Source organism: Eptatretus burgeri, chromosome 6 (assembly GCF_056783735.1).
Source record: "Eptatretus burgeri isolate ZD-2024b chromosome 6, Ebu_testis_v1, whole genome shotgun sequence".
Classification (NCBI taxonomy): domain Eukaryota; kingdom Metazoa; phylum Chordata; class Myxini; order Myxiniformes; family Myxinidae; genus Eptatretus; species Eptatretus burgeri.
This window is the reverse complement of record NC_140966.1, coordinates 106,682,464-106,699,889: the sequence shown is the minus strand read 5'-3', so window position 1 is coordinate 106,699,889 and position 17,426 is coordinate 106,682,464. Positions and strand designations below refer to the sequence as shown.

General features: G+C 43.5%; 2 protein-coding genes across 3 annotated transcripts in view; one reads left to right on the top strand and one right to left on the bottom strand.

Moving 5' to 3' along the window:
- The window catches only part of ASCL1 (achaete-scute family bHLH transcription factor 1), a 2,667-nt gene extending 2,180 nt beyond the window's left edge, over window positions 1-487 (bottom strand). The window contains exon 1 of the mRNA XM_085886578.1: window positions 1-487. This exon is cut by the window's left edge and continues 229 nt beyond it. Within this exon, the coding sequence (XP_085742704.1) occupies window positions 1-443 (443 nt within the window). The 5' untranslated portion in view covers window positions 444-487.
- Window positions 1-17,426, top strand: part of PAH (phenylalanine hydroxylase) — a 173,225-nt gene that overhangs the window by 32,311 nt on the left and 123,488 nt on the right. Inside the window, exons 1-2 of one of the 2 annotated variants that reach the window (XM_085886579.1) lie at window positions 15,569-15,702; window positions 15,891-15,998. In XM_085886579.1, the coding sequence (XP_085742705.1) occupies window positions 15,673-15,702; window positions 15,891-15,998 (138 nt within the window). In that variant the 5' untranslated portion in view covers window positions 15,569-15,672. Of the gene's footprint in view, window positions 1-15,568; window positions 15,703-15,890; window positions 15,999-17,426 lie in introns of those variants that run through there. The other variant, XM_085886580.1, reaches the window with a different exon arrangement.

Sequence of the window (17,426 nt, the reverse complement as noted above, 5' to 3'; positions counted from 1 at the left end):
ACCGCAGAGCGCAACGTCTCCACTTTGCTCATCTTCTTGTTGGCTGCGCCGTTGGGCACGTGCTGGCGCAGGGTCGCGAACCCCAGGTTCACGAGCTTCACGCGGTTGCGCTCGCGCTCGTTGCGTCGCGCCACGGCCGCCGGTTGTTGCTGCTGCTGCTGCTGCTGTTGATGTTGGTGGTGGTGGTGGTGGTGGTGATGGTGGTGGTGCGATAACGCGTAGCCAAGGCCGGGGAATGTCAGGCGCCTCTTGCAGCGCAACAATTCCGGGGAGTAAGACCGCTGCTGCTTTGCGGCTACTTTTACTTTGCTTCCTGCGATGTCACCACCCACCGATGCCACAGCTCCGTGCAACGGACGCACCATCTGTGCTCCGACCATGATCTGACCTGGGGATGCGAAAAGGCACGGTGCCTGGAGCAGGTGCACTGGGGAACTGGCCATGGTACGCGGGAGCGGCGTGGCGATGGCTTTCCCCCTAAACGAGGGGGCGGGGGATTGGGGGGATTAGGGGGGGGGCGATGTGGAGTGGGAGGGGCGTGGAAAGGCAGCTCGTGGCGCTCGCGTGGCTGTGCCGTTTGCTTTGGCTCGGGCTCCGAGCGCGTTCCGTCGGCGAAGCGACTACGAGCCCACCGTGAATGGGCAGGCGCCTTTTGAACGCGCGCCCGGGTGCCCCCGGCTTGCCTCACGCCCAGCGCAAGGCCGGTCCGGCCCCCCCGGCGCTTTTGTTCGCGCTATTGACATTGCGGGCCGGGCGGAGCGCGCGTTCGCACGCCGGTCGCGTGCCACTCGAGTGCGAATGCACGCGCGCTCCGCCCGCCCCGGCCGTGCCGTGCCATTAGCATGTCAATGGCTCATGGTCTTTGGCTCGCCCATTGGCCCTGCCGAGGAAGGGTGGGGGATGGTGCGAGCAGAGGGACTATGATGAGGATGCCCAGGTCGCGGTGAGCACGAAGGGATGGGGCGGGGCGTCGGGAGGGGCTTGTTGAAGGGTGGGTGGGGTTAACGAGACGCGCAGGAGAGTGCGATGGACGTGGCGCGGTGATGTTACGGTTTGTCGTGCGTACGTCATGGATCGACAGGCAGGTAGCCGAAAACATCCAACGCAACAGTCGGAATGTGAACGACCCTCGCTCGTCGGATGCTCTGGTTGCAATCCCGAGAGATCACCGGGATTGAGTCAAACGATGAAGCGTCGATGATTGCGAAGGAGTGAATCACAGGGGAACGATAAAGAAAAGGGCAGTTTCTCCCATTCCACGCATTCACATAATACGTACTCAATGCCACCCACGACCCACGAAGCTCGTTACACCTGCCGATGTGATATAGAATCGGGTATTGAAACGTCACTTTCACATGACGTAACAGCATGTATGAAATATTTAGTTACCTTTACCGATTTGTTCACTTAAAGTCTGTCCGTCTGTCCACCTTTCCGTCTGTCCACCTGTCCGTCTGCAAACGTCTGTTCATGATCGACGAACATCTGAATTCAAATGGAATGTTACATTCTGACCGTGAATCGGAAAACGAACCTGCAGTTTAACAGTAGTTTGGCTCTGAATTTGTCCCGATCGCAGTGCTCTGAAACTCCGAGCAGCAGTTGATGTACGAATCCTCTCTGAGGTTGGCTTCATTGTGCGACTTGTGATGTCATCCTTGCCCAAAACTGAAAGCAAGAATTTTTATTAAAAATCTGAACTACAAAAGCATAGATTACGGAGTTTCACACTTTTGGTGTAATGGTTGGAATATCCGCACTGAGTCTGGCAGGTTGCTGGTTCAAACTCTGGCCGAGTGTGCGTGCAGCTATAACAACTACTTAAAAAATGTTGCGTGCTGCTTGCTTGCTTGACGTTCAGCATTTGAAAGGTTAAAAGCAGGTACAATCTCTATAGGTTGGCACCCACGAGGGAGGAGGAACTTCTTCCTTAGGAAATGCCCCACTGAGGGCGGTGAGAAAGGTGGCACCATTGTTGTGACGTCACTGGTACTCAGAATGGCCCGGGAAGCTCAGTGGCTGTTTGTCTTGTCTCACAGTCGTGTGTGTGTGTGTGTGTGTGTGTGTGTGTGTGTGTGTGTGTGTGTGTGTGTGTGTGTGTGTGTGTGTGTGTGTGTGTGTGTGTGTGTGACAGCTCCACTGCAAGCCTGAAATAATGTAAAAAAACGACAAAAAAAAACAAGAGGACATTTAAAAACAAACAAACTTTTTTTTTTAACAGGATTACGAAAACATGGCTTCTGTTTTATGTTGGTGAGAACGTTTCGTTTCTCTTTCCTATCGACAATGAATACGTTTACCTATGGCGTCATACAAAGCCACTTAAAGTACAGTGGTACATTTTCTTTGGGATTCCATTCATTTGTCGTGTACATTATGTAAAGTGCTATATTATAATCGAGTGATTGATTTAATGCATTGCGGGGATATTAAACAGATGTTTCTACGAAACCGTGATTTTGTTCACGATTCAGAAATGTCAAATAAATATGCATTCATCGATACCGCTGCATTCAGAGAAAATTACTCCAGGTGACTTATGACGTCATCGTACTGATGTTACGAAGTGGCGCAGAATAAAGGACCACGCAGAGACGCGTGCGCACCGGTTCACGAGACGTGCGACCGTCTCTCCTCCTCCCCACCCCCCCCACCCATCACCCAACTCCCCACACCTCCAAATCCCACGATCGCTCTCATTCTCGCTCGTACAATACAAGAGGCGCATGTATTCAGGCTGCTGGCATTCCATATGCGACTCATTAATCACTGCTCTGTTGTTCATCTCACCGTTTCTTTTCTTATGCCCCATCTATCCGGCCCATTCCCTCTGTCTCCGGAGTGTGGTTGGGGGTGGGGGGAATTAATTTTCTATGTTAAGCACACGCACACAAAAGGGGGCAAGAGCGATCATTTTCACGCTTTTAGGAAACCTCTGCATGCAGCTTAATTGCGCAAAAAGTGCGCGCATTCACCTACATTAACGGCACTTGGACTGCCCGTCATTGTGATAAACTGTCTCGAACGCGCTCCGTTTGTCGGGTTCTTCAACAAGAGTCCTGGTACTCAACCGTCGTGAAGTAGTGACGTACAGGACGCGCCGAGATCGTTATCCATCACATCTGACGTTTCAAAGTCTCAGAAACGCTCCGGAGGAAAGTTTCAACATTGTTGAGAAATGGGACAGTTTTGGGGAAATCCATCGTAAACTTGAAGGGCACTTGGTAGAACACATCCCTCCGCCATGCAATGCCTGATCCATGAGAACATATGGGGCCCAATACATTTTTGAAATATCATGCCATATATCGTTTTTGGCACTATCTCTCAATGGTGAAGAATCGGTTTAAAAATTTAAATAATGCCCGTATCCAGATTCGGATTCAGATCTTCACCAAAATCGAAGGAATTTCTCCTTGCCGCGCACCCGTGTCCATCAAGTTTTGTCCTAATCCATCCACAACTTGTTGAGATATCATGCTATGTATCGGTTGAGCCCGATCTCTCATTGGTAAAGAATCACTTTTTAAAAAATATCAGATCGGGATTGAGATCTTCACCGAAATTGAATGATTTATTCCTTGTCATATACCCAACATGTCCACAAAGTTTAATCGGAATCTGTCCTCAACTTTTTGAGATATTGTGCTATATATCTTTTTTGGCCCTATCTCTCCATGGTGAAAAATGACTTTAAAAATTTCTAATCATCAGATCCAGATCCAGATCTTCACCAAAATTTAATTAGTTCGTCCTTGTGACACACCGAACTTGTCCATAAATTTTCGTCCGGATCCGTCCACAACTTTTTGAGATATCCTGTACACAAACAAATAGACAAATGGGTGAAAACATAACCTTCTTGACCTTCCATGGCGGAGATAAAAATACCTTTTAAAACACCTATATAAACATCTTTAAAAACACCTTCAAAACACCTTTTAAAATGCCTTTAAAAACACTTTTTTAAAAAAACCTTTAAAAACACTTACGACGCCTTTAAGATGCCTTTAAAAACACCATTTTAAAAACACTTTTAAAAAGACCTGTGAAAACACCTTTTAAAAAACTTTAAAAACACCATTTTAAAAAACCTTTAAAAACACCTTTATAAAACCTTTAAAAACACCTTCATAAAACTTTTTAAAATACCTTTAAAAATACCTTAAAAAAAAACCTTTAAAAACCGGCCGCTCTATCTCGTGCATTCCTGTATAAGTACTGTATGTGGAATGGAGAGTGCATATAGAATGGCGTGCCTTACACTGTATCGTGAGTTTCTTGCTCGTCCAGCAGTTTGAACATCCTACATACATGATGGACACCGTCCTTGACTTAAATTAACTATAGTTGTAGTTTAACTATAGTCGCTCGCTGACGGGTTTAGTCAAGACCACATGTTGCACCCCACAAACATATTGCATACCTATCTGTGGACGTCAATGACGATGTAAAATTTAGTGAAACATGAAAAGGGATTTTTAGGACACATTGTTGTTGCTGTTACTGCTGTTGCTGCTGAGGACATGGTGGCTATAGTTGTTACCTCCATCACCGGAGGACGGAGGTTATGTTTTCACCCCTGTGTCTGGCTGGCTGTCTAGTTGTTTGGCTGTTTGTTTGTTTGTTTGGCTGTTTGTTTGTTTGGCTGTTTGTTTGTTTGTTTGGCTGTTTGTTTGTTTGTTTGGCTGTTTGTTTGTTCGGCTGTTTGTTTGTTTGGCTGTTCGTTTGTTCGGCTGTTTGTTTGTTCGGCTGTTTGTTTGTTCGGCTGTTAGTTTGTTCGGCTGTTTGTTTGTTCGGCTGTTTGTTTGTTCGGCTGTTTGTTTGTTCGGCTGTTTGTTTGTTCGGCTGTTTGTTTGTTCGGCTGTTTGTTTGTTCGGCTGTTTGTTTGTTCGGCTGTTTGTTTGTTCGGCTGTTTGTTTGTTCGGCTGTTTGTTTGTTCGGCTGTTTGTTTGTTCGGCTGTTTGTTTGTTTGGCTGTTTGTTTGTTCGGCTGTTTGCTTGTTTGGCTGTTTGTTTGTTCGGCTGTTTGTTTGTTCGGCTGTTTGTTTGTTCGGTTGTTTGTTTGTTCGGCTGTTTGTTTGTTCGGCTGTTTGTTTGTTCGGCTGTTTGTTTGTTCGGCTGTTTGTTTGTTCGGCTGTTTGTTTGTTTGGCTGTTTGTTTGTTTGGCTGTTTGTTTGTTTGTTCGGCTGTTTGTTTGTTCGGCTGTTTGTTTGTTCGGCTGTTTGTTTGTTTGGCTGTTTGTTTGTTCGGCTGTTTGTTTGTTCGGCTGTTTGTTTGTTCGGCTGTCTGTTTGTTCGGCTGTTTGTTTGTTCGCCTGTTTGTTTGTTCGGCTGTTTGTTTGTTCGGCTGTTTGTTTGTTCGGCTGTTTGTTTGTTCGGCTGTTTGTTTGTTCGGCTGTTTGTTTGTTTGGCTGTTTGTTTGTTTGTTCGGCTGTTTGTTTGTTCGGCTGTTTGTTTGTTCGGCTGTTTGTTTGTTCGGCTGTTTGTTTGTTCGGCTGTTTGTTTGTTCGGCTGTTTGTTTGTTCGGCTGTTTGTTTGTTCGGCTGTTTGTTTGTTCGGCTGTTTGTTTGTTCGGCTGTTTGTTTGTTTGGCTGTTTGTTTGTTTGGCTGTTTGTTTGTTCGGCTGTTTGTTTGTTCGGCTGTTTGTTTGTTCGGCTGTTTGTTTGTTCGGCTGTTTGTTTGGCTGTTTGTCTGTCACTTGACAAAAGTATGTCGTCAAGTATGTTGGCCTGTAGCGTCTTTTTTCTGTCACACGATTTGTGTTCACAGTTTTGAAGCAATCATTCTGAATGTTTTGTGGATTTAGGTGATCGGCCAAGGCCAGCAATGCACATTTTGGTTAGGATACAAATCTGGTTCTTGGAACTTTTGAAGTGATTTTTCAACATTGAGAGATGGGGCCAAAAACGATATATCGCACAATATCTCAAAAGGTTATGGATGGATTCTGCAGAAACTTCATGGGTCTGTGACATGGATGAATTGATTCGATTTTGGTGAAGATTCGGATACTACAATTTTCATTTTAAAAAACTGAATCCTCACTGTTGAGTGATGGGCACAAAAACTATGTCTGGCATGATATCTCAAAAAAGTTGTGGAAGAGTTATGACAAAACTAGGTCGATGAGTCGGTTAGGTGACAAGAACAAGCTGATTCGATTTTGGTTAAAGTCTGGATTCAGATCCGATGTATAAGTGGCATACAAAATGTAAACTGTTCCGCCTGGTGGAAGTAGGTGCTCCAGTTTTGCCAATATGGCTATATGAGTGATTTCTAGGCTCTCTGTCTTTGAGTAGGATATCTCAGAAATTTGTGGACGGATTTGGACAAAACTTGGACAGTTTGGGTGTTTACAAGGACGAATTGGTTAGATTTTGGTGAAGATTCGGATCCGGATTTGGATCCGATAATTTTTTTTTTAATGATTCTTCACCGATGAGAGGTATCCTTGGTACCCTGCACAAATTAAAAATTCTTGCATCTTTCCCTCGAACGTTTGGCCTGCAGGCCATCCAGTTCGTGAAAGACAAAGAGCAAAAACGTTCCTCTGCTGACCCTACAAGGTGGAAATACTTGGGCTTGTTAAAGTAGTGGTAGTAGTAATATAGTGGTGGTAGTATAGTAGTAGTCGTACGAAAATGGTGGTGTTAGTTGTCTGTTTGGCTTGGTATAGAGGAGTAGCATCCGAAACCCGAATCCTATCCAGGTTCCTCCTGATGACTCCATCTTTGTTTGTTCCTCCTGATAATTTAGTACTGTATTTGGTGAGTTATTTGATTGTAGTCGTACTATAGTGGTCGTAATAGTAATAGTAGGAGTAGGGTCGTAGTATAATGGTGATGTTAATAATAGTGGTAGTCGTAAGGTGGTGGTAGTTGTAGTGATGGTAGTAGTATAGTGGTTTTTTAAAGTAGTATTAGTAGTACTACAGTAATGGTGTTGGTAGTCGTAGTGGTGGTAGTAGTAGTAGTAGTAGTAGTAGTTTTGCTTGGTTGAGGTAATGGTAGTTGTCATAACATAGTAGTATTAGTATTACTATGGTGGTGGTGTTAGCAGTAGTAGTGATAGTAGTAGTATGAGTAATAGTCGTAGTTCGTACTCGTAGGGGTAATGGTCGTTGTAACAATTTTAGTCTCACATTATTTTACCTCGAACAAGGGTTTATAATACAAGCTTAGAGAAATTCACAAATATAAACCCTCGGCCTCAAGTAATTATTCCAGCATCGTCACTTGTGTAGCCAGTCGCCTTCATCGGGTCTTTCCTCCTGTTATGGAGGAGCAACTACCAGCTTACAATAGATAACGTTACCCAGGTAACCATTTTCATCATAGATGATTATTATAACAGTCGAGGTTCATTAAATTGCGAAATATACACAACATTTCTCTCCCCTCAAATATATCCTTTTATTTCCCCAAACACGTCGTCTCGTCCATAGATTCATCGCAAACGAGCGACAAGTCGTCGCAAGTTAATTTATATTCAAACGGTTTAATCGTTCTTGTCACGTTCTGTAAAAGCGTTTGTCACATCGGTTGTTAATTCCAGGCAAGGAAACTGCTCCGTCAGATTCTGCTCCAATCTGATCCCCAAGGAGCTTATCTCTCGCACCCAGAGGCATCGATTCTTCAGGCATTAAGACAAACACAATCGACAATAAACGGGCGATTTGGGTTGCTATAGCAACAGTTTTGCTCCATAAAAAACCTTTGTGGTCCCCGCCCCCTCTCCCCCTCCCAGCCCTACCCCTACCCCTAAACACCAAACCTTACCGGTACTCCTCAAATATTCACAGATACTTTATCTTAGCAAAAGCCTCTTTAACGGTATTTTGAAAAGAAGAATGGCAAGGAGAAGAGTGCTGGAAGAGTTTTAACTTGGTCATCATGCGTTGAAGATCTTCACGGTGTCTTGCCCCACATATGTGTTCTGACCGTCCATTGTCAAATAATGCATCATTGTTCTGACTAGTTCAATCTAATACACTTCGTAAAGAGCCTGAAGTGAAGAATTGAGGAAGAACAGTGGAGATTGCAAGAAGTTCAAGGCTTTTCCCTCTGCCCTTCCCCTTGCACGGAGAGTGGAGACCCGTGTCCTTTATCCCAGGACTTGTCGCCTCCTTGTGGACAGACGATGTGGTTAGTTGTATTTCCAGCGCAGGTTTGGTGTCACCACCTGGTGAACCGAATTTACCATTGCAGGTATAAACGAGAGACCACTTGTCAGTGACGTAATATGTATGTGCATCATCATACCGTTTATGCACCTCCAAACCTGATTCCTGTCTCTCCGTTCAATGGAATCGTTCCCATTGAATGAAGACGTTGAACTGTCTACCCTGGGTTCGAATCTCGACTCAGCAATAAACTGTCATCCCGGTGTTTCACAGGCAGGGTGATCGTGTGCGTGTGTGTGTGTGTGTGTGTGTGTGTGTGTGTGTGTGTGTTTGTGTGTGTGTGTGCCGTCCCTCGGATAGACGTTAAGCCGGGTGTCCCGTGTGCCTTCCGGCATTAGTCGGTGGACGTTCAGGATCCCACGGTGTCCTTTGTGAAGAGAGGATAGTAGTGAATACTTCCTTGAACATGGATGCTCAGCCAACACGATTGGACACTCAAGGATTGGATTCCACACTCTCTTTGGATATTCCTACACGACAGGCGCCCTGCTTGCTTTGTACATCTGCCTCTGAAGTTGGAGGGTTGGTTTCTGACGAAGACGAATTGATTCAATTTTGGTTCAGGTCCGGATCCAGTTTTGCCCTCTCAGTGAGATAGTAACCGCAAACTGTTTAACCCGGCAGGGGTATGCGCTCCACCAAGGGCTGTTCTAGTTCAGATTGTGGTTGCAATGTGGAAAGCATCTCCCACACTTTCATAATAATAATCATAATGATAATACCAATAATAATTATACTTTGGTTTATTCATGTCAAAACACCAAACAAGACAGTCCGAAGACTGAATTTTGTTTGGCTTGCATTGTAAAGCATAAAATAACAAGAATCATTACATCATCATTTCATCAAAATCATCATGGTAGATAACAACAACAACAACTGAAAAAAGATTGTGGTCTTTCAACAATAATAATGAACTATTGCACGTTTGGAATCACAAGATGTACAAAAATCGCACCCTTGTCCAAAAGAAGCGCTACAGTTTGGCATTTACTTCTCGTGATGCTCAGCATCTAGATCTCCCTCTTGTGTCAATTCTGCATCTGCAAGGATTAAAAAATGTTTTTGATGGATGGACGGATGGACTACCAAATGTTGAAGTGGCCACACCGCTTTAAAAAAATGGTGGCCAATGTGCTGTGGCAAAATGGTGATGAAAACACACAGGATGTACAAAAAAAATAACGTTCCCATGATAACGAGTTTAATGGAACTGTGATGCGGGGAATGGTTGACTTTTTATACCGTTGTGTTTTACAACAGGGAAGGTCCAAATTTAAGAGATTCTTAGTTAGGGGGCAGGAACGAGATTGAGATTGACGGATAGGAGGAAGCATTTCACGATGACTCTCCGATTTGAGAAGAGTTGTTCCAAATTGTGTGAGCAGTTCGTGTTTGCGCTCTAATAAAGGGGGGTAGTCGAGACGCAATATTTTGTTTGTACGAGTTGCTATGATAGTATGTTATGCCATGGATTGCATGCTTCTGCGCTCATTCAACCTTGACACACTGAGCCTCGATCAAACAGTAACCCCACATATGAGAATTGAGTAGGGGTGGATGTACATTTTGTAGAAAGTCACCAGGTCACAAAGAAGGACACCATTTTTCTTCAAAACGCACTTGGATGTACAGCCGTCATAAAGCACGTGTAACCATTTTTCAGAATTTTACTGTTCCATCTCAGGTCAGCTTGGATGATGATGCCGAGAAGAGTGAGTCCATCTTTTGTAAGGGTGAATCATCAATGGTTACTTGGGGTTGGAGAGGTGTCAGTTCAGACCAGATTAGATCGGTGACTTGCTACAGGTACCGTGTAAACCCGTATTAACCTGCTTCATGGTCGGGTTGTCGGCGACTAAACCGTCTCCCCCACCAGGTTTTCTGGTGAGGAGGGTGTATAATATGGACACAGTAGGATTAAAAACAAAACCTGTCAAAGGGAAGAGGAGCTCCTTGTGAGCCAACGGCCATCCATATGTAGTGCCCAACTGTGTCTGTGGACGTCCTCCTGCAGTTGGGTTACTCTTATATTAATGGAACTGCAATACTTATTTTATGAGGATAGTATATTCAGATAACTTTTTTATTCGGATAGTATAACATTTCTTTTTATACTTTTCATGAGGAAGTTGGTGGCAGGATTTGCACTCTGTCCACCACAAAACCCTTCATTCCACAAAACGTACTGAATAAAGCAAAAATAAATCTGAAAACCTGAAATCTGAAAAACGGAGTACCTCCTGTGAAGCTACACTCCACAGGGCAGTTAACAGGATGATGGGATGGGGGCAAAGCCTTCGGGACCCCCCACTCTTTGATGAAAGGAGGAAAACCACGGGGTAACATTCCCGGGTCAGATTGCGGTAGTGTGTGTCGGGGTGGTGCTGTGGTGTTATCCATCAGACCGCAGTCTCCTTGGGTTAACCTGAGGCGGTCCCTTCGGGCGGGTGCCTGGAATGTCCTATCCCGAAGAGAGGATGATCACCTGTCTCTGTTATCATTTGAGCTCAAGCGTTTGGACATCGGTATTGCAGCATTCTCTGAGGTTCAGAGACCGGATTGCAGTGAGATCATGGTGGGTGGTTACACCTACTTCTGGTTTGGTCGCTCTGATGGTTACCATGCCCAAGGAATTGCTGTATCTGTGTCCAGTAAGCTGACTCCAATGATAATTGAGGTAACACCGGTCAACGAGTGCTTTATGAGACTAAGGATTCGTCACTCCTTGGGTGTCATTTCCCTGGTCCCTGCATATGCTCTGACTGAGGCGAGTGATCTCACCGTGAAGTACCCATTCTATGCCACGTTCAAGTCTCTAGTTGATCAGTGCCCCAGGCGAGATACACTTCTCATCTTGGGGGATTTCAATGCATCAACTGGAACTGATAGGGATGGTAATGAGACATGTGTTTGTCTCCATGGGTGTGTACCTGTGAGCCAGAATAGCACTAAGTTCCTTGACTTTGCAAGAATCATGGACTTTGGTTGGTTGTTTCATGGTTTCAGTGCCCACAAGCTCATCGCTGGACTTGGTATTCCAACGCAGGCGGTGTGGCAAAGGAGATTGACCATGTGCTTGTTGATGGTCACTGGAGTATGATCCAGAACTGCAAGGTCTACCGGAGTGCTCAGTTCCTCAATACTGACCACAGGTTTATTGTAGCAACTCTGAAGGTGCAGCATAAGTCTGGAAGAATTGTATCATCCAGAGCCGAGGCTGGATGTTGGCAAGCTCAAGGATGGGACGGTAGCTGAGGAGTTTGCGAACAAGCTGAGTGGGAATTTGGGGACCTGGGTGCTTTAGGGAACCCTGAAGAGTTGTGGAGTGCCTTCGAGACCATTGTCATTGATGTTGCCGGTGGATGTCTTGTAACTCACCATTGGGCGAAGAAGAATTTTGTCTCTCAAGTGACACTGGATACCATTGACTGGAGTCGCAGGGCCAGGCTGAATGGCGGAGCTGAGCTATTCAGGGAGCTGTTGTTGTGGGTCACTTTGGTACAGCACAGACTGGGGCATTCCTTCATCTGTTTGGGAAACCTTGTCTTCGTAAACATTTGTTTAAAATTTTAGTGAGATGACCTGATATCTCAAAGGAAAACTCTTTGATCAATCAGGTCGGCACATCGGTCGGATGAGGTACTTTAGACACGTTAAGCTGTTGCAGATGCGTATAAACCTCATGTCTACAAATCAATGGGAGAGGGAATGGTGCGGCAAATATGAGGGTAAGCTGGAAAGGTCAAGAGCTGGTAACTTTGTGCAAACACTAGCGAAATGTGTGTTAAGTTCATTAACCAAATCATCAGATGTCTTGTCCACTTCTGCTAACTGGGGAGATCTCTTTTTGAAAGCAATCAGATTTCTAATTTCTTCATGCAATTTATCAGTTTCTGCTAATTTCAGTTGTTTAGTCTTCCATTTATACAACGTTTTTTTTTTTTTCGTGTTCTCTATTCCTCTTTGAACTAAATTGCGAAGTTGTTTGTACAGGACATTGTTGCCCTGTTAGTATGCTCTGACCCCGTCTCGATATCAGGCGACGAAGTTTTCTGTTGAGCCATGGCTTGTCTGTGGATTTACGCCTAATGATAGATTCGGGAAAGAATCACCTGCTCTGGCTAGTTAGAGAACTCTGATGCTCAACCACCATGAAATCGGGATCAACAATTGATTCTAATTCATGCCACCGATGCTGAGTAAACCATTATCCGAATGATCTAACAGACAACTCACGTAATGGTCTTAGAGTAAACTGTTTTCCTTTCCTGGGCTGGATTGACTCTTCTGGATGGACTACAACAGTATAGTGGTCACCCGTAGCAACTGGTGCACATACAACGAGTTCAGCGTGGTGTTCAGGAATCCTCATAGATATCTTGTCCAATGTTGAGTCTCTTCTTGTAGGTTGCTACACATTATAAACTCTTTCACGTACGCAGGTATTCACAGGTTATCTGTGAATGGCTTTCTGGGACAATAAAGTTCCTGAAAATATTATGTTTGCACCAATTGCGATATCTTTCACTCGTGCGCGATGTGAAATGAGCGGGGTGAAACAATTGGTTCACTTTGGCTGTCTGTCCGTCCACAAATGCCTGTTTATGATTGAGGAGCAACTTGATTTCAATTGATTGTTATAGTTTGAAAACGAATCGAAAAACGAACCGAACAGTACTTTGGTTCTGAATTCGTCCTGATTGCACATGCACATAGAGGAGTGAGATAACTTTTTTTTTTTTACTCTGTCTACCTGTCTGGTTTAGCAGTACTCAGACAAAACATTGCAGCATTTTACATAATCAGAACCAATCAAATTTGCTGCTCGCAGACCTCGCCCACGTCCTTGTTTCTCAAGACAGCGCGGGATAAGGTGTTCTATGAACTCTTGAGTTAGGTTTTTGTTTTGAAACTCCTTTTCTGTGATATATGAAGAGAATGCAAACGTTGTTTCTAATCCTTTTGTTTGAATATATATATATATATATATATATATATATATATATATATATATATATATATATATATATATATATATATATATATATATATATGTTTTTTTTTAATAATAAATATTAAATTTATTCTAAAATAAATTTTTGATTAAATAAATTGAGTCGTGATTTACCAAACATAGGCCGAGCGTTCCACGAATCCGACTACCTTGAGTATCGTGTACACCATTGGTCCCCAACCTGTGGCCCGGGGGGCGCATGCGGCCCGCGGAGCCCTATACTGCGGCCCGCGAGGACTTTCCAATCAAAACATTTACCTGTAGCAATTTTAAAGGGGTTTACACAATGCCACTGCCGGCCGGCGTCGTAACCTGAAAAACCTTACACAATGCCGCTGCCGGCCACTGCCGCTTACCGCCGGTAGGAATCAAATAAATTTGATTTTAGCTTCCGGCATCTTGCAGCAGTATTTAAAATTAATTACACCCCGAATGGAAATTTCTTCAGAATTACAGTGCGTGAACAATTGATAGATCGAATACATATAAAATTGATTAATTAAAAAAACAATACTCCAATAAACCCCAAACGTTGTATCGATTTCTCAATTTTTTCTTCGATTTTTTTTTCTGGCTCCCAACATCCTTGGGAGTAGTGAATGCGGCCCGTGGGATCAAAAGATTGGGGACCACTGGTGTACACTGTGCACAATCCAAAAGGTTCAATCAAAACGAGACAACAGACTTTTAATGCATCATCGCATTGAGCAACTATTTGTTGATAAGTTGTTCCTTGTTGTCCTTCATGTAATGGCTTGATGGTGTGCTCCACTCGAATTAGCTAAACGTCCACGACCGTCTGATGTTCATACGTTTTAAAGAGAGATCTCAAGGTTCACGGAAAAGCTGTGTGGCAGAGGACCTCGGGTTGAGAACACGACGAAAAAGCAGAGGAGAGCAAGCAGACATTGTCCTGCACCTGCAGACAAACGAGCTACGTGTTTGAATGATGAGAGTGGGCAGATGGAGTGGACATACCGGATATGGAATTCCGATTCCAGAGTCAAAAAAAATTTGGGGGGGAAAAAAATTAAATAAATCCCTGAGGATTTAAATGGTTCTTCCAGTGCAAGTGGATGGTAAAACCAGCTTTACAAGGATGATGACAGAATCGTTTGTACTGTGAGATGCCTTACTCAACTCAGTAATGACATCATCTCGAGATGTTTAAAGAGATCACGTTCAACATATATTTACATGATGCGATTGAAAGGAGACCCTTTCAGTTCCATATCATTGCCGGCAGGGTGACCAGCTCTGATGAAAAGAAAAAGTGGACACTCAGGCAGGGGTCAACGAGGTCACCATATACCCCCTTGTGAGTTGAAGGCATGGCCATCCTTGTGGGGGTCAGAGGGAGAATCCCCCTGAAGCTATGATATTCTAACTATTGAAATGAGCTGTTTGGTTTGAAGTGTTTAAATATGTTGAAGAAGGCTTGTCGAGTATGTTATTGTCATACTGTGTATCTACAGATCTGCGTCATGATAATTGCAGGAAAGGCAAGTAGCCTGAATTTCACGGGTTTGACCCGTTTTGTCTGTGAAAATCCGTAGACCTGTTTTAATGTGCTCAAAACCCATATTGGATGGAAAGGTCGATCCATTTTAAAAACGCAACGTTTCCCTTACATTCCACTCGAAAGGAATGACACACAGACTGATGGACCTGGGATGCGTTCAGTTACCAAGTTTCTTGTGGAGCGCTCGCCAAGTGGCTTAAGCACTCAAGAAAGCACTCCATTCCACACTGTTGATAAGGAACGGCTGGCTTGGGAAGCGATAGCAAGCTTATTGATAATGGAACACCCCCGGAGTCTGTTCAGTTACCAAGCAGCCAGCGTTTTGTTTGGGTGCTTGCTTGATTGCTTAAGCCACTTAGCAAGCACTCTACAAATTGATTGGTAATGGAACACGCATACAACCTTGCGGCTACCTGCAGCCAATACGCAATGTATCCGTTGAGTCAATTGGCTGTGTGACGCCATGAGCTTCTCTCACCGAAAGGTACATCACCGTCCTCCAGTACTCTGCACGTAGTATCACTTCTGAACACGTCTAATAAATAAATAATCCGGTTTTGATTCCCACCAACCCATCCTTTGTCACCTCCAACTTGCCATGCATGTTATTGGCATCATGACCGAAATAAGATCAAATGCTGACACAGGACATACCTTCCCACAGGTGATGTATATACACATGCATGTGAAACACCTGCAGGGCGACGGTTTGTTGACTGCTTGGGATGCAACCCAACACAGACAGCTCAAAGGTGCATGCGCACACCTGTCAGCTATTCTGCCAGCCCTTTTCCCTCCATGCCATTGGCTAAATCAGAGGGAGGGAGCAATTATTGACGTGCGGAGAGCGCATTCCATCCAAGGATATAAAGTGCTCTGCCAGGCACGTCACCAAATAAAGATTTATACTTTCTTTCTTGGCAAAAGAACACTTTGGGAAGTTCGTGATGGAACATCCATTGGAGAACCACTCTGAAGTAGGTCTATCATATTCAGCATCGATCCCAAAATTTACGTATTGATATTTTTGAGAAATGAAAATAACTGTTTCACCTCAAATATATTTGAGAGAATTCTGGAACTAACTCTAATTTTGAACTTGTTGAGACGTTATCAGCAGTTTAACTCTTCTGTTTTTGTTGTTTTCCCGTTCCATGTTTCGCAGAATTCCATGTACCTCCAAGAAAAGCCAGAGAGCAATGGTGGAACGACCCTGATTTTCTCGTTGAAAGAGAAAGTTGGAGCTCTTGTGAAAGCATTGAAATTGTTTGAGGTGTGGTGGTATTTACCGGATCAGTAATGATTTTGATAATCATAATCCTTGATTGGTATAGTTGAGATAAAAGGAAAATATAATTTTTTTTTCTCCTCTGCTTTCTGACTGTTGCCCAAAGCATTGTTTTTTGAAGAGGGAGAGGGCATGCTATTGGAGTATTTTCATTGGCTGTGAGAATAATCACGCCCCCTATTTGAACAGGTTAAGGTCATGAATTGTTTGAGAGCAGGGTCAGCATAACAACAGGACAAGTGGCAATGGTATCAGTTATAGATAATGCTTAGTTTGCTAATTCCCTTGAATGTTTTGTGCAATTCACTCTCATGACATTTAAGCACTTTAAATTGCTGACTGTGCCCCTTGTACATATTCATATGCATAGATTGAGAAGAAATAAAAGACCAGTCCATGAGAAATTGTGTAAAATAATGATACTAAATACGAAAACTTAATACTAAATGACGTCATCCATTGCTTACGTTGGTAAAATAAATAAATAATATTACACAAGGTACTTTCAAGCAAAATTCCTTTGTATCCTTGTGTATATACACATTGAAGAAAACATTAAATCAAACAGGTTATCAATTTAAATTGACTGTGACAGAGGAGTTATGGGGGGGGGGGGGAGGGTGGGTGGAGGAGTGGGAACTATAACAGCAGGATAACAGGATAAACACAGACAACGCCAAGGTGATGTGTGTATAATATATATATATATATATATATATATATATATATATATATATATATATATATATATATATATATATATATATATATATACATGCATACAAGAGATATAATAACAATATATACACTACCGGTCGAAAGTTTGAGAACACCCCCATTTTTCCAGTTTTTACTGAAATTTATGCAATTTAATGTTTCAATGTACTCTGAAATTAAAGCATAGAACAAATAAACAATTGCAGATAAAAAAGAAATCATGGAATCATTTTGTTGAGCAAAATTTAATCTAAATTTTTGACTCATAAAAGTAGCCACCTTTTGCAGATATAACAGCCGAACATTCTCGTGGCATTCTTTCTACAATGGAAATCAAATATTGTTCGGAAAGTTCTTCCCAGCACTGTTGCAGAAGTTCCCACAAATGTGTTGCACTTGTCGGTTGCTTTGCTTTCACCCTTCTGTCCAGTTCATCCCAAACCAGCTCGATGGAGTTTATGTCTGGAGACTGTGCTGGCCATTCCATGATTTGACGCCTACTGTCTTGTTCTTTTCTTCGAAGGTAGTTCTGACATAGCCTAGAGGTATGTTTTGGGTCGTTATCTTGCTGTAGGATGAACCCCTGACCAATTAGGCATAGACCAGAGGATATTGCATGGTGCTACAAAATACTGTGGTAGCCCTTTTGGTTCAGGGTGCCAGTCTCTCTGTGCAAATAACCAACTCTGGATCCAG